At 40.9% G+C, this 20754-nt stretch overlaps 1 protein-coding gene across 2 annotated transcripts in view; it reads left to right on the top strand.

Moving 5' to 3' along the window:
• Window positions 1-18875, top strand: part of usp31 (ubiquitin specific peptidase 31) — a 38360-nt gene extending 19485 nt beyond the window's left edge. For both annotated transcript variants that reach the window (XM_061905315.1, XM_061905316.1), the window contains 6 exons: window positions 91-220; window positions 4604-4723; window positions 4793-5018; window positions 6131-6289; window positions 6368-6520; window positions 11085-18875. In XM_061905315.1, coding sequence (XP_061761299.1) covers window positions 91-220; window positions 4604-4723; window positions 4793-5018; window positions 6131-6289; window positions 6368-6520; window positions 11085-12535 — 2239 coding nt within the window. In that variant the 3' untranslated portion in view covers window positions 12536-18875. The remainder of the gene's footprint in view (window positions 1-90; window positions 221-4603; window positions 4724-4792; window positions 5019-6130; window positions 6290-6367; window positions 6521-11084) is intronic.
• The last annotated feature ends 1879 nt before the right edge of the window (window positions 18876-20754 follow it).

Raw genomic sequence — 20754 nt, 5'->3', positions numbered from 1 at the left:
CTAATAAACTAGTTTAAACACTATTAGTGTGCGCACCAACGTGTCTGTCCCAGTAGTTTTTACAACTTTAACTTTTTTATTCAACTGCAGTCTATTCGGACACACGGAGGAGGAGTACATACCCGACGCCGAGAGCGTGTATCTGTACAGGGAGCAACACCACCAGCCGCAGGCCTGCACTCTGGCTCAGTGCTTTCAGCTGTACACTAAAGAGGAGCAGGTAACACACAAATCACAAACTAATCGCATGTGCAATTGGATGTTGACAAGGTTACGTTGGAGCCTTGAAGCCATGGAGAACTGTTTGGCAAGCACAGACTGTTCTTAATTCATACCTGTCTAGTTTGTGGCCTAAAGGGTCTGCCAACCTAACGGAAACTAGACAGTAGGGCCGCAATGTTTGTTGTGACAAGAACGCAACAAATGTAAGTGTAAATCCCACAACTTGCAATGAGTCATTAAACATTGTAGGAATATTTTTTGTTGACTGTGGATTGTTTTGAGAAAATAATGTGTACAGTCGTCACTCGCGCTGCAAATATTGCGGCTTCACTTCAGATTTGAAAAAATATATTTTTTAAGTATAATCTACAAGGGCCTGGAGCCAAATCTGGCCCGTCACATTAAAGCCTGGAAAGTGTGTTAATAAAATGCATAATCTTTTCTTGATATATTTGTTCTTTCCCTTTTGACATTAAAAATAATGTACGGCTTGCACATTGCAAATCTTTTCAAATTCAATATTATCAAAATTTTAAATTCAATATTATCAAAATCTAAATATTATATTATGTATTCCAAAAATGTTTTTTGTTAAAATAAAATAAATACTTTAATATCTGCTTGACTTATGATTTCAAAACAACTTAACTCTAAATTTGACAATAGATTTTACGGTTTAATTCCGCCAACTGAGTTTTTTACCGTAAAATCAACTTTGGTATTATTTTTTTCCATATAGAGTAAGACACTAAAACATTAAAAACAACAAAATTTTACGGTTGCTTGAATTTTACCGCTTAAACAGTGGTATTGTTTTTCCATTCATTCAATTTTTTTATATGTTGCAAAAAACCCATTGCTTTTACTGTAAAATTCTGGTGACTCGGCTGCCAGTTTTTAAAGTAAAATGTTTATATTTTTTTGCAGCTTATGTAAAAAAATATATTGTATATTGTACACATGTATATTCATATTACTCATTGTTAAACGCGGCCCTCTGAGGGCAACCATAACTGCGATGTGGCCCTCAATGAAAACGACTTTGACACCCCTGATCTACATGATAAGCTCCATTTTAATGAGGATAAGCGGCACAAAAAATTATTGGATGGATCTTCTATATATTTTTGGCCTAAATTAGGTATTAAATTAAGGGCCACTATTGTGCAAAACGGGCTTCACGGTGGGAGAGGGGTTAGTGCGTCTGCCTCACAATACGAAGGTCCTGCAGTCCTGGGTTCAATTCCAGGCTGAGGATCTTTCTGTGTGGAGTTTGCATGTTCTCCCCGTGAATGCGTGGGTCCCCCTCCGGGTACTCCGGCTTTCTCCCAGTTCCAAAGACGTGCACCTGGGGATAGGTTGATTGGCAACACTAAATTGGCCCTAGTGTGTGAATGTGAGTGTGAATGTTGTCTGTCTGTGTTGGCCCTGCGATGAGGTGGCGACTTGTCCAGGGTGTACCCCGCCTTCCGCCCGATTGTAGCTGAGATAGGCGCCAGCGCCCCCCGCGACCCCGAAAGGGAATAAGCGGTAGAAAATGGATATTGTGCAAAACCAACTTTTCTTTCCTATTTGACCTGTTGTTGTGTATTTGTGATCTGCATAGTCCTGCCTATGTGTAATCAAATCCTGCCTTCCTTCATACTTTCGTGAAATAAGCCGTTTTGAAATCGCCTTATTGGTGACATTTTTGCTGTTTTTGACATCAGCGGATTATCCACATATAATTATAATACATTTACTCATAATGCTTTGCGCGTGGCCGCCATTGTAGTCAGACGCTGTGGTTGATAAGCTCCTTTTTTCTATCCTCTTGTTATGGGGCAGGCTAGCTCACACATGCACATGCATCCTCTACGGTTGCCATTTCTAATACAAAGTAGCGTGTAGTTCAAACTTACATCTGTGAGTAGACTTAAAAAAAACAAAAAAACTCAAAATGTCGTGGAAAAGATGCTGTTGGAGTGGAGCCACGTAAATAAGACCGCCCTCATAACGGCGCATCCTGCAAAGACGGTTCGAAAGTGGCTTAAAAACTGTTTGTAAAACATAATTTATGCACAAATTTCACCAAAGAAGAAGCATTACATGTCATATAGACCACAAAGAAGTGTTTTAAATGTAGAAAAAAAAATCATTATATGACCCTTTTAACCTCTTAAGGCCCCAAGTTGTTTGTTTACATGCTTTTTTTTTTTTTTTCTCTTTGCAATTTGGGCCTATTGGAACATAATTAGAATAAAAACTAAGAATCATCTTTTTATATGATGTACTTAGTCCATAAGTACACAAACGTGTACTTCATGTTTAGTGACGTGCTATTTTTTATTTTTACACTTTTTTTTTCCAAATTCCATTGTATGTTATACTCTTCTGACACCACCAGATGGCAGTAAAAGTGTCCACATAAGCGGCCTTAAGACCCCAATTCAGTAGTCGACACAATTTTGGAAACAAGAGCTAAAAGGTGCTTTCCACGCATGTGCCCACTAAGCTTTTAGAGGTAATGTATTTCAAGGCAGTATTTTTCTCATTTCTACGGCTTGCCCCTTTTGGAATTGCGGTGGTGCTGGAGCCTATCCTAGCTGCAATGCATGACATTGCAATGCTAACAATAAAGCTAATGATGGTAGTTGCAACTGTCAAGTAGAGTACGTTTTGGCAGAACAATTTACGCATATTGTTTTCTTCATGCAAAGTATTTCCATACCAGTGATGCTTGGAAGTTCCTTTGGGCTATCGGTGGGTTGAACAGTAAAATATACTCCTGAAACGAGCCTATATGGGTGTTTTTATGTTTAGAGGTTTGTGGTTATGTTAAGAAAACATATTTGGAAGGTTGGAAACCAGTTTTGAGCTCTGTCAATATATTTACATTTAAAAGCCTACTGAAATGAGATTTTCTTATTCAAACGGGGATAGCAGGTCCATTCTATGTGTCATACTTGATCATTTCTCGATATTGCCATATTTTTGCTGAAAGGATTTAGTAGAGAACATCGACGATAAAGTTTGCAACTTTTTGTCGCTAATAAAAAAGCCTTGCCTGTACCGGAAGTAGCAGACGATGTGCGCGTGACGTCACGGGTTGTGGAGCTCCTCACATCTGAACATTGTTTACAATAATAGCCACCAGCAGCGAGAGCGATTCGGACCGAGAAAGCGACAATTTCCCCATTAATTTGAGTGAGGATGAAAGATTCGTGGATGAGGATAGTGAGAGTAAAGGACTTAAAAAAAAAAAAAATTGTTACAAAAAAAAAGGCGAAAGCAGTGAGAGCGATTCAGATGTTATTAGACACATTTACTAGGATAATTCTGGAAATTCCCTTATCTGCCTATTGTGTTACTAGTGTTTTAGTGAGATCACATGGTACCTGAAAGTCGGAGGGGTGTGGCCACAGGTGTGTTGACCGCCAGTGTCTCCAGTGGGAGGAGGTAATAGTCCGCAGCTGCAGGAGGACGCAAGCTCCGCTCATAACTACGGTAAAAGCCGACTTATTACCACAATTTCTCACCGAAACCTGAGGGTTGACATGTGGTCGGGATCCATGTTCGCTTGACTGCTCTGTTCCATAGTAAAGCTTCACCTTGGGGAATTTTAAAAAGGAAACAACGGCTGTGTTTGCGTGCTAAAGGCTAAAAGCTTCCCACCTCCATCTTTCTACTTTGACTTCTCCATTATTAATTGAAGGAATTGCAAAAGATTCAGCAACACAGATGTCCAGAATACTGTGTAATTATGCGATTAAAGCAGACTACTTATAGCTTGGATCGGGCTGGAAAAAAATGTCCGCTACAACCGGTGACATCAAAAGCACGCGTCATCATACCGCGATGTTTTCAACAGGACACTTCGCGGGAATTTAAAATTGCAATTTGGTAAACTAAAAGGCCATATTGGCATGTGTTGCAATGTTAATATTTCATCATTGATATATAAACTATCAGACTGCGTGTTTGGTAGTAGTGGGTTTCAGTAGGCCTTTGATATTTAATTGATGCTGAAATCCGTTTGCCACGGTGAGGCCTGGAGCCAATTAGCCGCGATAAACAAGGGAAAACTACGTCTCAGTTTTCTCAGTCAGCGGGAGTTTCTCCATGTTACACTCGGTGCTCACTCTGGTGCTAAAAAGAGTCTCTTTTTGTGGTTTTGCTGTGTTTTTTACTCCTAATGCTACGTTTGGACTAACATACCACGTGAAGCCAAGGCCAACATAAACCATTGCAAAAGAATGTAGGAGGGGGAGCAGAGAGAAACGCAAGTAAAAGCCGGTGCCCCATGCGGTTTGAGGTTTTGTTTTTTATTATTATTTCTTTTACAAGCGGCTAAATGGAGTTTGTCCTTGATGGCCGCTGCTCTGGTTCTTGTGTGTTTCAGTTGGCCCCAGACGACGCCTGGCGCTGCCCCCACTGCAAGCAGCTGCAGCAGGGCCGCATTAAGCTCAGCCTGTGGACATTGCCTGACGTGCTCATACTGCACCTCAAGAGGTTCAGACAGGTACTTCAGCTCCCCGTCTTGTTTGTGTCAACCCTCAGGCAGACGCAAGCCGTCTTTTTGTGTTCTCAGGAGGGAGACCGCAGGGTGAAGATGCAAAACCTGGTGCAGTTCCCGCTAATGGGCATGGACATGGCGCCCCACGTGGTGAAGAGGAGCCAGAGCAGCTGGAGTTTACCTTCCCATTGGTCACCGTGGAGACGACCCTACGGCTTAGGGAGAAACCCTGATGACTTCCTGTATGACCTGTACGCTGTGTGCAACCATCACGGGAGCATGCACGGAGGCCACTACACTGGTAACACAAACAGCCATTGTATGATTGGAGAAATGTGCTGTTCTTGCACATAAAACTTCTAAAGGCTTAGTGGCCACATGCGTGGACAGCACCTTTTAGCTCTTATTTCCAAAATTGTGTACACTACTGAATTGGGGTGTTATGGCCGCTTATGTGCACACTTATACTGCCATCTGGTGGTGTCAGAAAAGTATAACACAGTGGAATTGGGGAAAAAAAGTGTAAAAATAAGAATTAGCATGTCACTAATTATGAAGTACACGTTTGTGTATTTATAAACTAAGTACATCATATCAAAAGAGGATTCTTAGTGCACAAAACCGCACGCACAAGATCACTTTACTTACCACTGTAATTAACGGACTACGATACTTTTCATTCAATGACTGTAAATAATGCAAAAAATAATGTAAAAACACTTTACTTGTTACTGTAATTACCGGACTAGAATACTTTTCATTCAATGACTGTAAATAATGTAAAAAATTATTTAAGAACAATTTACTTGCCACTGTAATTACCGGACTACATTACTTTTCATTCAATGACTGTAAATAATGTAAAAAAGTAAATACACTTTACTTACCACTGTAAATACCGGATTACGATACTTTTCATTCGATGATTGTAAATAATGTAAAAATAATGTAAAAACAAGAATATAAAGAAGTCATACTGTTCCATTACCCATGTTCATACTACTGTCACTACTAAAACTGCCAAAGAACTGTAGACACCTTCATATTTGTTCCTTCCTATACTGTATATACTGTTACACTATTTGATATTGCACCGGTACTGTATTTGACTACTGTACTTTTAGTTGTACTGATACTTCTACCATAACTTCTGTGACTTATTGTGCAATTTAATTGCCTTGTAATTAATGTACATCAGAGCTATTCAATTTTTTTGAATTTTTTAGTATATAGTGTATTAGATTCTGCAACTAGTGTTTGGATCCCTCTGTACGCAGTATCTGAAGAGCATGGAAAAAAAGCATTTCACTGTGGTGTAGTCTGCATGTGACAAATAAACTTGAACCTTGAACCTATTCTAACTACCGGTATGTAGTTGGGCCTTAAGGTTAAACCACATTTCCTTTTGTGCAGCCTACTGCAAGAACTCCGTCGATGGTCAGTGGTACTGTTTTGATGACAGCGAGGTTTCACCCGTAGCCGACGACGACGTGTCTCAACAAACTGCCTACATTCTCTTCTACCAGCGGAGGACTGCTATACCTTCCTGGTCCGCCAACAGTTCTGTTGCAGGTCAGGCTGGTTTTAACCCCTAACTTTCCAGTCAGCTCATTTACTTTTGTATCGACACGTCTTTAATTCACCCGGCAGGCTCTACCAGTTCTTCCCTGTGCGACCACTGGATCAACAGGCTGCCCGGTAGCAGACCTGCTAGCTTGGCGTCAGGCGCCTCGTCCAGACGCACCTCTCTGGCTTCGCTGGCGGAGTCGGTGGAGTTTCCCGGAGAGCGTAGCGAAGACGACGGTGAGACAATCCACGTATTTATTGTACTGCAAATATTACTGTGGAAGTTACCTCCTAGCTAGTTTGGTGGCTCACACACATCAGCTGGAGACCGTTGTGGTTTGACAAAGGTTTTTATTTTTCCACAATATTCATATGACAATCGACTTTTCATTCCACCTCTGTGTCATGCCTCTCTCTTCCCCCTGCTCCCGGCCACTCACTGCCAGGTGTGTCTCGCCGTTAGCACATGCACTGCCCCTATCTGACGTGCTCGTCCTCCGCACCATAGACAGAGGCGGTGACCTTTGCTCCTGCAAGCGCGCTGGCCGCACCACCCCCCACAATTACATTTCATATTATTTTTAAATTTTCTTGTAATCAGACAATATTTTCATCAAAATTCCATCAAATATACCGAAAATATTGTCTGATTACAAGAACATTTTTAAAGGTATGGAAGTTAATTTTCTTTTAGAAATATTATAGACATTATTATTATTATGAGTTTTATATTACAAATCAATCAGTTAGTGTTATGATGCGACTTCAGTGTTAACTGTCCCCCGGTCGCATAAGGGTGAATAATGATGAGGCTTATCATAAGCATCATTCTTGACCGAAATAGACAGATACAAAATAAATTAGTTGACAAATTAATAAAAAACAGGCTTAACAAATGTTTTAGGACAGGGGTAGGGAACCTATGGCTCTCGAGCCATATGTGGCTCTTTTGATGACTGCATCTGGCTCTCAGATAAATCTTAGCTGACATTAGTTAACATGTGAGGTAATTAATAATTCCGCTGGTAATCACTGTTAAAAATAACGTTCAAAATAAACATTCTCATGCATTTTAATCCATCCATCCGTTTCCCACCACACCTGTTCAAGAAGTCGCATTAATGGTAAGTAGTATTGTATTTATTATTGATTAGCTTCAGAATAACAATGTTAGTATAAAGAATAAGAGACTTATTGTACCCTAAAAATGCTGGTCTTAACTTAAAAATGCATGCATTAAGTTGTATTCAGTGTTAAAAAAATATTACATGGCTCTCACAGAAATACATTTTAAAATATTTGGCTTTCATGGCTCTCTCAGCAAAAAAGGTTCCCGACCCCTGTTTTAGGAACTCACGTCAATCAATGTTCCGCCAACATGGTCTTCATAGCAGATATCGAGGCAAATGTCCCAAAACTGTGGGAGACGACATCTTTCATAATCTTTTCGTGGTTCAGAAAATGTTGACTTTGCTTGAACAGAATCCTTGAAATTGCAACAGTACTAATACGACTAGAAGTGAAGCATGCTTACGTCCGTTAACACTTGAGGATGTGCAATGTCATGACACCATGTCTGTATTCGGGTCAGTTTGCATAAAAAGACCAGATTTGACCCCCTAAAAATCTGAATTGGACATCCTACACTGCAGTGATGTAAACGCACTAAACGTAGCCTTAATGCTAATTAGGTCTAGCTATACATTGCTAAAGTAACAGTGAAAACATGGAGTGGATTTTCAGTGTAATAATGCTGTCATTACTGATTGAACGGATTGATAATAAGCTTTGACAAAGGGTCTTCAAATAATTTATAATCACAGTTAGACGGGTTTTGTTATTATATTCCCGCAAATTTATAATGAATGTTTCTGCATTTTTTTGTTAAAATCACAGGCTTAAGAGGTGATTTTACATGGCGATTTCAACATTTCTAAATTTTCTATTGAAAACTACAACTAAGATGCACATTACAATCAAAACAGCAAGTGTGTGATAAATATAACAATTACAGTTTTGACACATTGGAGGAGTCCACTAAAGAAAAGACAGGGACGTTCAACTAAATGGCAAAGACTACTTCCTGCCTTGACACACCGTAGTCTACACCAGTGTTTTTCAACCACTGTGCCGCAGCACACTAGTGTACCGTGAGATATTGGTTGGTGTGCTGTGGGAAATTATGTAATTTCACCTAATTGGGTTAAAAATATTCCTTGCAAACCAGTAACTCCGCTTGCTTGCTTGGGATGGTTTCCTGCTGGCTCCGCTGTGAACGGGACTCTCGCTGCTGTGTTGGATCCGCTTTGGACTGTACTCTCGCGACTGTGTTGGATCCATTGTGGATTGAACTTTCACAGTATCATGTTAGACCCGCTCGACATCCATTGCTTTCCTCCTCTCTAAGGTTGTCATAGTCATTATTGTCACCTACGTCCCACTGGGTCATTATTGTCACCGATGTCCCACTGGGTGTGAGTTTTCCTTGCCCTTATGTGGGCCTACCGAGGATGTCGTGGTGGTTTGTGCAGCCCTTCGAGACACTAGTGATTTAGGGCTATATAAGTAAACATTGATTGATTGATTGATTGAACTGTTGTCTGTGCTGTCAAGAGCTCTGCATAGTAACTGTAATACTCTTTCATACCAGTAGGTGGCAATTGCTTTGTAGAAGTCAGGAACATGATTTGTCTGATCACAATATGCAGACCACAGAGGGAGGCAGTTTGCAGGTAAAAAAGTAATGCTTAAACCAAAAATACACAAAAGGCATTGAATCTTAGGGATGGCTGAATTGGCTGCAAAATAAAACAAAAACAGAATGCTGGACGACAGCAAAGACTTACAGCGCGCGGAGCAGACGGCGTCCACAAAGTACATCCGTACATGACAAGAAACAACCAAATAGGAGCGCCAGAGAAGAGTTAAAACACTACAATATTCTAAATAAGTCACAGCGTGATGTGACAGTACGCCTACTTTGAGATGAGCTATAGTGATGCATAGTTGGTTATGGTTTGAATTCATTTCCAACAGTTGCGAGAAGTACTTTTTACTGATGAGTTAAAATTTTTTATGTTTTCTGCCGGTGGTGTGCCTCTGGATTTTTTCAATGAAAAAATGTGCCTCGGCTCAGAAAAGGTTGAAAAACTCTTGTCTACCCACTATTGCCCTCGAACGTCTTGGAACTGCAACTGCTAAATCTATTGTATAATACTTGTAAATGGACTAACACACTTGATAACTTCATGATTAAATGCAACAAAAAACATACAATTTTATCAATAAACAATTAACATGTATTAACACAGACAAAAGTAACAAAAACTGGTACTGATTCCCAGGCACCGGTACAAATATATATTTTCTAATCTCATCCTTAAGCGGTGCCTCTCCAATATCAACATTGCTCTTCGAATCCAACAAAATATGTTTTCTCGTAGCTCTTCAAGCACTTTCAGCTTCAGACAGAAATCGGCTACTTTTTATGTCTGGCAAACCTCGCCTGGCCATGTGAAACTGAAACAGATGTGAGCTCGGCAGGCCGCTTGTGGTTGACGGGAAGCGAGGGCTCGCTTTGCAGAGTGCTGCCTCAGCATATGGTTACCAGGAGTGTGGCAATTTACTACTGTATTAGGTTTCACTCCATGCCATATGGCTGGTTTAGATTTACAGGCTGGTTTTAATTGAGACGTAATCAATGACGTTTGCTCATGGGTAAACGCTAGGGGTGTAACGGTACACAAAAATTTCGGTTCGGTACGTACCTTGGTTTAGAGGTCATGGTTAGGTTCATTTTCGGTACAGTAAGAAAACAACAAAATATAAATGTTTTGGTTATTTATTTCCCACATTTGTAAACAATAGCTTTATCCTTTTAACATTGGGAACATTATAAAAATGCTGCCCACGTTAATCCACATTAAACTGCCTCAAGTTGTTGCTTGGATTAAATAAAATGACAAAACTTTTCTTCCACATATAAAAAGTGCAACATTAAACAGTTTCAAGTCAGCTTATCATGCTTAATTTATTGCAGCATTTGGGAAGCCTGTAGTTGACTTTTATTATGTCAACATGTGATAGCAGGGACCCTACCATTCAAAATTAGGCTGCTACATTACTAAAGATTAATGTAACTATTGCTGAAAAAATAGCACAATAGCAATAGAAGAGACTATTCATCCCTGAACACCATGGAGTTCAAGTGAAATAACAGACAGACAGGGCTTTGCTGCCCCTAACGCACGCACACACACACACACACACACACACACACACACACACACACACACACACACACACACACACACACACACACAGCAAAATGAGTTGAAGTTACGCTAAAAGCCAATGAGCCTTCACCTCAAGCCAGAACTGCGAGCAAGCTGAGCTGCATTTTAAGTTTCTAGAAGGTCAACTGGCTCATAGTAATGTTAGTAGTAGTTGTGACTGGGAGGTGTTTTTTATAATTTGGGGAGAGTACGTTGTCACATGCTAACCTGCTAAACACTATTCTGCTCGACGCCGAAGCATTGACTACATGCGCTCTGAATATGCACTGCTGATTGGCTTTGTATGTAACCAATCAGAGGGTTCTGTGGGTGGGACAATGCTGGGTGCTGACATGCAGGCAAAAGAAGCAAAACAGCTTGTTAAGACTTTAGCTTACAAATTCGTTTGGTATACCCCCGTACTGAAACGGTTCAATACAAATACACGTACCGTTACACCCCTAGTAAACGCTTTAGTGCCTACAATTGTGTCTTTTTTCTCAATAGTCTTCATCTTTCTTTTCAAGGTGGTTTCTCCATCCGCCCCTTCGTGAGGAGCATCCAGCGTCAGAGCTTGTCTTCCAGGTCGTCCATTGCCAGCCCCTTAGCTTACAGCGACAGCGGTGTCAAGCCCTCCTGGTCTCTCTCCACCAAGCTGCAAATGAGGTCCAGCTCACCCTCGCGCTTCTCCCTGGACTCTCGGTGCTCGCCACCCCTTGAGCGGATTGGCGAGGCCTGCGACGACCGCGTGTCCACGTCCTGCTTCGGCAGCTACAGCCGACACGAGCGCTACTTCGGCAGCAGGACTCCCTTGTCTGCGGTGGAAAGCAACCACGCCGAGCAGGAGAACCACAACAAGCGTTTCCTGGACATGATGTACTGCCGCGCTCCCACGCCGGTAGACAAGAAGACGTCCAAAAACGAGCCCACCGAAAACAACAACCAGATCACGGCCATAGACCAAAACGTCCTTCCGTCTCAAGCCACGCCTTCCAAGGAGCAGAAACGCAAAGAAATCACAAGCTCCACAAAACCCACTAAAGCAGAGCAGGAAAAAACCTCCAAAAAACGTCTGTGTAATAAACCCGCGACGTCTGAAACCCCCTCGAGCACGCCTGTAAAAGGCAAAAAGGTAAGCAACACGAAAGAGAAGAACGTCACAAGCAAGAAAAGCACCTCAACACCTACTGGGACGCCTTCCAAGACAAAAGAGGCGTCCTCAAATCTGGAGGCGACGTCAAAACACAGACTGTGTGTGCGCTCCACGCCTCTGTCGTCAGCGTCACCCTCCCCCACCACCAAGAAGAACCCGGGCGTCCCCGAGAAGAACCCGGCCAGCGCTCGTAAGCGTCTGGTGGAGAGGAGCTTCAGCAGAGACTCCATGCACACCAGTCCTCTGATCAACAGCCCGCGAGGAAGCCCTTTGTCCAAGACGGGCGAAAGCAGCCGACACGAGGTGAAGACGGTGCGGAGCTCCAGCAGCAGCTCGTCCGTCACCAGCCTGCGCTCTCCCAGCGTGTCCAGCAGAGACCTGCAGCGCGGCGGGAAGTCGGAGGAGAAAGGCCTGTCCTTCTTTAAAAGTGCGCTGAGACAACGGGAAAGCCGACGGTCGGCCGACTTAGGCAAGAGCAGCCTGCTTTTCAAAAGGACCTCGGAGAAGACATGCAAGCAGAGCGGACAGGCCAAGGAAGGCGGCGTTGAGAACGGCAAAGCGGCGGTCGACACGTCCTCGCCTCTCAAAGCAGACGCTCCGAGAGCCGCAGCTGAGAAAAAGGCAGAAGCCAAGGAGTCCAAGGCCGCCGCCGCCTCCTCTCTCGGCCGCTCTCTGCTGCACGTGGGGAAGAGCAAGGCTTGCGGGGCCGAGGCGAGTCTCAAGTCGCCGGCCAACGGTAAGAAACCACTCGACAGGAAGACGCCTTCCCGGAAGCTGTCGTCGAGCACGCAATCACCCGCACGTACGACACCGCGGCCTCAGTGACGCCACCATCGTACGTACTTTTCTTCTTACTGAATGCAGCTACTGTACATTCTCTGTGCCTACCTTCTGCTCAGCACCCTGCTGTGAAAAGTACGCAAACTTGACACTTAGGCTACCTTCACACTGTTGCAATTCTGCTTTTATTCCCCACATGTGACACGCACACTTTTTCACAGTACAATTCCCGTTTTTACAAATCCAACCAAGGCCGCGGTCATATTTAGATATGAATTCCCTTTATGGCCGATACAACTGCAGTCTGAACAATCGGGTCGCGATTATCCAACCTAAACGTCATCAAATAGTGACAGCGGTTGGTAGAGTGGCCGTGCCAGTAACTTGAGGGTTGCAGGTTCAATTCCCGCTTCTACCATCCTAGTCACTGCCGTTGTGTCCTTGGGCAAGACACTTTACCCACCTGCTCCCAGTGCCACCCACACTGGTTTAAAATGTAACTTAGATATTGGGTTTCACTATGTAAAGCGCTTTGAGTCACTAGAGAAAAGCGCTATATAAATATACTTCATTTCACTCTTGGCCAAAATAGACAATTGCAAAAATAAATACTGGACGAATGAGCAGAAAAAGATGTTTTCGATAGGGATGCAATGATTAACATTGATTAAAAACGGCATGGGGAGGCGTGGCTCGTGCCAGCAACTTTAGTGATCCAGGTTCGATTCCGGCTCCTGCCAAAGGATCTCACTGCCGTTTGTGTCTTTTAGCAAGACACTTCATCCTTGCTCCCAATGCCACCCACACTGGTTTAAATATAGCTTAAAATGTAAATAATGGGTTTTGCTATGTCATGCAGTCTCTAGAGGGGGAAAAAAAGTGCTACATAAAATATAATCCATTTAAAAACGCCAGAATTATTTAATCTCAAAGGCTCCACTACACCTTGAGTTTCAGTCATCCTCACTCGCTATACATTTTCATCAGTAGCTCAGCGTTGTGCAAGTTTAGTGTAAACAAACCGCATCATCAGGTACGTCTGTCAAGAGCTTCATTTAGTGACCATTTAACGTTCTTTTAGTAGGGATGGGTACCGTTCACAATGGAACTGATACATACCAATTACCAGTACATGGGAATTGATGCCGGTACTCAACGGTACTGGTGTGTGTTAATAAATATGAATTGTTTTCGATAATTACATTTTTATTGCAACCTTAAAAAATTAGCTGGTTATAACAACTGCTGTCCAGTTGTTACTTCAGTTTAGTTTTGGCTGTCAAGTCTTTTGCTGCGGCCAAAAAGTGTTAATACTGTAAGCGTTGCACTTGTTTTCGATTGATTGTGCTTAATTACTCACCAGCTGTTTGATTGTAACATGCATCCAAGTCGTAGTTTTCGTTAACAAATTTGGAAGTGCTGAAATCGCCACGTAAAATCGGTAATGCTAATCAGTAGTATGACATCAGCAAAGCCAATGTATATTAGCATCAAGCTACTGCACAGATGGAGCCTTATTTTACCTGCAGTACGTCGGAGCGTTTTTTTGAGTTGTTTTTTTTGTTGGCATTGAAAATTGCAATTTTACCTAGAGAGCAAGTGCGAAAGTGTCGGTGACTGGGCGTGACGTCATCGCCCAACCCAGGTACTGAAACATGGCACCGTTGCATTTTTCGTGAATTAGTACTTGGTAGGACCGGTGAGATTCGGTCGGTGCCAAAAAAGTACCTGCTACCCATCCCTAATAGAAAGTGTAAAACATTATTAGCTTGTACAATAACGGGATCTAGTTATGTGCATTCTCGTTATTAACACAGCATAACATGGATGATTCAAAATGAATTAATAGGCAGTTGATGAGTAACATTTCCCCTGGGGATCAATAAAGTGGTCTTATATTGATAATACAATTATTAATCTAATAATAGTTTGTTTATACTTTTATTTGGAATTGTTATATGAAAATACCCAAGGAATATCTCATTTTATGTATTTTTTCGGTTCTGATATGTATCATGATATAGTCATCGTGATTATTACTCAGATATTAATCATTGCATTCCTAAAACTCACGTCAATATCCCACCACTACAAAGTACTCACGTCCAAGCAAATGTCCCACAAACGGCGTGGGACAACATTCTTGTCTTCCTTCTTAATCTTGTACATGAAACAATTTGGTTGGAAAAAAAAAAAACGTCCGGTTGCAAAAAATCCTTAAAGGGGAACATTATCACAGTTTCAAAAGGGTTAAAAACAATAGAAATCAGTCCTCAGTGGCTTGTTTTATTTTTCGAAGTTTTTTTCAAAATTTTACACCTTCCGGAATATCCCTAAAAAAGCTTTAAAGTTCTTGATTTTCCCTATTTGCGATGCGACTGTCCATTTCCCTGTGACGTCATACAGGGCTGCCAATACAAACAATATGGCGGTTACCACAGCAAGATATAGCGACATTAGCTCGGATTCAGACTCGGATTTCAGCGACTTAAGCGATTCAACAGATTACGCATGTATTGAAACAGATGGTCGGAGTATGGAGGCAGATAGCGAAAACGAAATTGAAGCTATTGAGCGAATAGCCATTGACGCTATTCGGCCATAGCATGGGTGTACCTAATGAAGTGGCCCATAGCATGGCTGCCTTATTAGCATCGGCGGTAAAATGTGCGGACCAAACGATCAGGACTTTCGCATCTTGTGACACTGGAGCAACTTAAATCCGTCGATTGGTAAGTGTTTGTTTCAAATGTACATACAGCTAGCATAAATAGCATGTTAGCATCGATTAGCGTAGCATGTTAGCATTGATTAGCTGGCAGTAATGCCGTGACCAAATATGTCTGATTAGAACATAAGTAAACAACATCAACAAAACTCACCTTTGTGATTTCGTTGACTTAATCGTTGCAAATGCATCTGCAGGTTATCCATACATCTCTGTGCCATGTCTGTCATCGCCGGTAAAATGTGCAGACACTCTGGCAAATTCAATGGGGGTCTGGCGGCAGATTTCTTGCCAGTGGTGCAACTTGAATCCCTCCCTGTTAGTGTTGTTACACCCTCCGACAACATGATGTCTCCAAGGTACCAAAAAATTGTCGAAAAAACGGAAAATAACAGAGCTGAGACCCGGTGTTTGTAATGTGAAAATGAAAATGGCGGGTGTGTTACCTCGGTGACGTCACATTCTGACGTCATCGCTCAAAGACCGATAAACAGAAAGGCGTTTAATTTGCCAAAATTCATCCATTTAGAGTTCGGAAATCGGTAAAAAAAAATACATGGTCTTTTTTCTGCAACATCAAGGTATATATTAACGCTTGCATAGGTTTGGTGATAATGTTCCCCTTTAAAATTGCTACAAATCTACTGAAATTGGAGCCATGTTTACTAACCAATGATGTCTAGATCGGATTTAATAAAAACAAAACAAAATCAGAATTGCCCATAATACCCTGCAGTGTGAACGTAGCCTCAGAATCCAAATCCCATCCAGGAGACTTACCGGTACTTCATTAACGAGCTTTCTCCTCAGTGACATATTTAATCTGTGGTTAAGGTCGAGACCACAAACACGAAATAGAAAGCGTTTCATTCCGAGTAACGATTATTTACGTTCCCAAAATTGATTTGAGCAAAGAGTTTTTTTAACGTCACGATGGCCAATAAAAACGGCAGAATAAACTTCCTAATTGGTCCACAAGACACACTTATAGATATTTTACAACTATTTTTGTTTAAATACAAGTTTTATAATAGTGTTTTATAAGAAAATGTTTTGGAATGAAACCCTTTAAAAATATCTATATATACACAACATGTGTGTGTGTATATATATATATATATATATATATATATATACACACACATATATATATATACAATATATAAATAGCTGTAGATGCGTCTGTATAGAAAGTATAAAGTATGTATTGTTCTACTTCCAAAAGCAAAGTCAAAACAATCTTAAGCGCGTTACTAATAGTAACAAATGGTAACATGGTAGTCTACTACTGTATGCATCACTGAGTAGGAATGTAGTAATTATTCTGCACTTTGTATAGATCAGTAGCTTCCTTCCTTCCGTAGCAAAAGTATACAAACACTAACTTGATGTAACTCTCGTGTGTCTTCTCAACATCATTTTAACATATCAAGTAGTTCCAGGCCTTAAATATATATATAAAAAAAAAAAAAGGGTACATGGTGCTGTAACCAGACACAGTCTGGCATTTTAACACCAGAACTTAGTAAAACCCAGTCAGCGTACGTTATGTCATGGATCATAAACTTGTTTTTGTTGACATCATGTCATAAAAAAACGAGCATGGCTGTGTCACGTTAACCCCGCGGAACCAGCATACCTAGTGCTTCTAATGCGGAACAAGCCAGTACACGATATATTAACTGCAGTAATTGTTGCCATCAAAGTACAGGAAGTGTGACAACACTTCCTGTAAATGCTCCAATTGTAGCGTTTATTCGCCTAAACCGCAAAGACGACAGGATGTAATTAGAAGCAAGCAATAATTGAAGAAGTGTGACCAATTTGCTGTATTTTGGCCATACTTTGTTACTTCACTATAAATGATTTTTTTCTAGGAGGGTTAACTTTTTTTTAGTGTTTAATTAAAACATTTTAATGTCAGATTCTTTTCAAAGGTGTATGATACACTGGCAGTTATTCAGCAACACCCCAAAGCCAAACAGAACATGATGTTAGTCCTTTATTTGTCAAAGGGCCTACAAACTTCTTTCAATCACCTTAACCTCTTAATGCCCGAGCTGTTTGTTTACATACTTTTTTTTAATTTCTCTTTGCTATTTGGGCTTATTGGACCCTAATTAGAATAAAAACTAAGAATCATCTTTTGATATGATGTACTTAGTCCATAAGTACACAAACGTGTACTTCATGTTTAGTGACATGCTAATTCTTATTTTTTTACACTTTTTTCCCCCCAAAATTCCATTGTATGTTATACTCTTCTGGCACCACCAGATGGCAGTATAAGTGTCCACATAAGTGGCCAAAAGACCCTGATTCAGTAGTGTATACAATTTTGGAAATAAGAGCTAAAAGGTGCTGGCCACACATGTGGCCACTAGGCCTTTAGTTAACTCAAACACCAAACATGTATTTTTTTTAAAAAATAAACCTTTTCAAAAGGCCTTTTGATCAAACTGTCATGCTATGCACATTTATACTGTGACATGTGATCAAAAGGCGTTATTGAAAAGGTTCACAATTAAAGGGGGACTGCACTTAAAACAAAAAGTGCCTGTCATTCATAATCCATATGTAAAAAAAGCACACACGTTTTTATTTTTTTATGCATTCTAACTAGTAAATAAATGTGAGCAAAAGTCAGCTAACAATGGAGTCAATGGACTTCTGTTCTGCCTATAAAGTGCGTAAAAACATCCCGACATTTTCATCGTTTTATATTCACATATGTAATGAAGTAACAGGCACATTCTTATTTCCGTATTTTGTAATTATAATATGGCAGAGTATTATTTTACAAACGTTTGCTTTTTCCTTCAACAACAACAACCTTCACTGCAACAAACATGATAAAACACCACTTACTGTACAATGTCTGCTCCCACTGGGATGCCGAATGATGGGCCTTTGAGGAAGAATTACTCCTAATCCTCGCAAAGAAAAAATGGGGGGTTGAACCAAGCGTCTTTTCCTGTCTTCCTCGCCAATTTCGGGTCTAAATTGACTGTCAAAGTTGACCGACATGTTAAATTATTTTCCTTCTTCTATCAAGGTGAGAGGAGTTATTTATGATCGAGAATAAACTTTTACGCGCTCTGAGGCGAGAAAGCCGCTCACCAGCCGTTGATGTCAACATAGCAGCATTAGCTCGCTAGCTCTCTATAAATAGTATGTCTGCCTTAGCGCTTATAATAACAATATCACTAATCCTTAGTTAATGTCGGTCTCAAAATGTAAATGAATTATTGTTGGTAGTTTTTCAATGTTTTTTTAAGAATTTCAATGCATTAAAATGTAATTATAGTGAAGAAAAGGCAAATTTCTTAAAAAAGTACAGTTCCCCTTTACAGCATACTTTTTGACATTTTTGTTTCGGACTGAAATTTGAGATAATTGAGCAAAAAAAATGAATAAAATACAATGAAAAATGCTTTTCAACTTCAAAAACATAAAGGGGCTGTTTGAAAGTTGCTCACAGTTTAAATTTTTCAAATCAAAAAGTACAAAAGTTAAAGTTAAAAGTACCAACAGAACACCACCCCGGAGCTTATGTTACCATTACTGGTTTAACAGAACACAACTGTGGATTTTTCAATTACTATGTTTACGTGACAAATATAAAAAAATAATAATTGGACACACATTAACAGTTCAGTCTTTTTGTTATAATAAAAATATACATTCAATGACAGCTAACGCTAATTATCCAAACTGCTTTTATTATTAGCTAACAACATCAATTCGTACTAAAAGCCGTGAAAGGGCTGATTATATTGCTTAAAATACTTTGGAAAGTTAGCGCCCTCTAGACATCTGTGTAAATGTTGCAAACAGCCCCTTTTTTATCTTTAATGTCCTGTTTGGCTTTGAAGATAACTAAAATGTAAAGTCGGCAGAGGGTTAATTTCTTAACAATGATTTAGGAACAATACATTGCTGCAACACAGCAGCAACAGAATTAGCGAAATAAGAGGAAGTAGTAGTGGTTCATGATAAACAGTAGATGTCAAAGCACGTGCAGAGGTACTCTCTAAAGGCCCAGTGGCCACATGCGTGGACAGCACTTTTTAGCTCTTATTTTCAAAATTGTGTACACTACTGAATTGGGGTCTTATGGCCTCTTATGTGGACGCTTATACTGCCATCTGGTGGTGTCAGAAGAGTATAACATACAATGGAATTTGGGGGAAAAAAAGTGTAAGAATTAGCATGTCACTAAACATGACGTACACGTTTGTGTACTTAAAGACTAAGTACATTATATTATTGTGCAGCACGGTGGTACAGGGGTTAGTGTGTCTGCCTCATAATATAAAGGTCCTGGGTTCGATCCTGCGCTCGGGATGTTTCTGTGTGGAGTTTGCATGTTCTCCCCGGGTACTCCGGCTTCCTCCCACTTCCAAAAACATGCACCTGGGGATAGGTTGATTGGCAACACTAAATTGGCCCTAGTGTGTGAATGTGAGTGTTGTCTATCTGTGTTGGCCCTGCGATGAGGTGGCGACTTGTCCAGGGTGTACACCGCCTTCCGCCCGATTGTAGCTGAGATAGGCTCCAGCGCCCGCCGTGATCCCGAAGGGAATAAGCGGTAGAAAATGGATTACATCAAAATAAATGATAAATAAATGGGTTGTACTTGTATAGCGCTTTTCTACCTTCAAGGTACTCAAACCCCTTTGACACTACTTCCACATTTACCCATTCACACACTGATGGAGGGAGCTGCCATGCAAGGCGCTAACCAGCACCCATCAGGAGCAAGGGCGAAGTGTCTCGCTCAGGACACAACGGACGTGAGGAGGTTGGTACTAGGTGGGGATTGAACCAGGGACCCTCGGGTTGCGCACGGCCAATCTCCCACCGCGCCACGCCGTCCCTAAAAGATGATTCTTAGTTCTTATTCTAATTAGGGTCCAATAAGCCCAAATGAAAAAAAAAAGCATGTGAACAAACTGTTTGGGCCTTAAGAGGATTAAGCCCAAAATGCAACTTCTGCCAAATTAAAGTTTTAATATATAAAAAAAAAAAAAAAGTCAGTAGGTTGCCTACAGCCGCAAGTGTTTGTGTGACCCGGCACTAATTTGAGCCTTTGATTTTTAGGCGTTAAATCGAGCATTTACAGCAATGTGTTTCCACCAACTTGTCATATATATATGGGGCGGTATAGCTCGGTTGGTAGAGTGGCCGTGCCAGCAATCTGAGGGTTGCAGGTTCGATTCTCGCTTCCGCCATCCTAGCACTGCCGTTGTTTCCTTGGGCAAGACACTTTACCCACCTGCTCCCAGTGCCACCCACACGGGTTTAAATGTAACTTAGATATTGGGTGTCACTATGTAAAGTGCTTTCAGTCACTAGAGAAAAGCGCTATATAAACATAATTCAATAATTATATATATATATATATATATATATATATATATATATATATATATATACACAGACAGTACAGGCCAAGCATTTAGACACACCTCATTTCATGGTGTGTTCTTTATGTTCTTGACTATTCACATTGCAGATTGTCACTGAAGGCATC

The sequence above is a fragment of the Nerophis ophidion genome, linkage group LG07, assembly GCF_033978795.1.
Source record: "Nerophis ophidion isolate RoL-2023_Sa linkage group LG07, RoL_Noph_v1.0, whole genome shotgun sequence".
Taxonomy (NCBI): Eukaryota; Metazoa; Chordata; class Actinopteri; order Syngnathiformes; family Syngnathidae; genus Nerophis; species Nerophis ophidion.
Note: the sequence above shows the minus strand (reverse complement) of the source record. Positions and strands in the feature narration are given on the sequence as shown.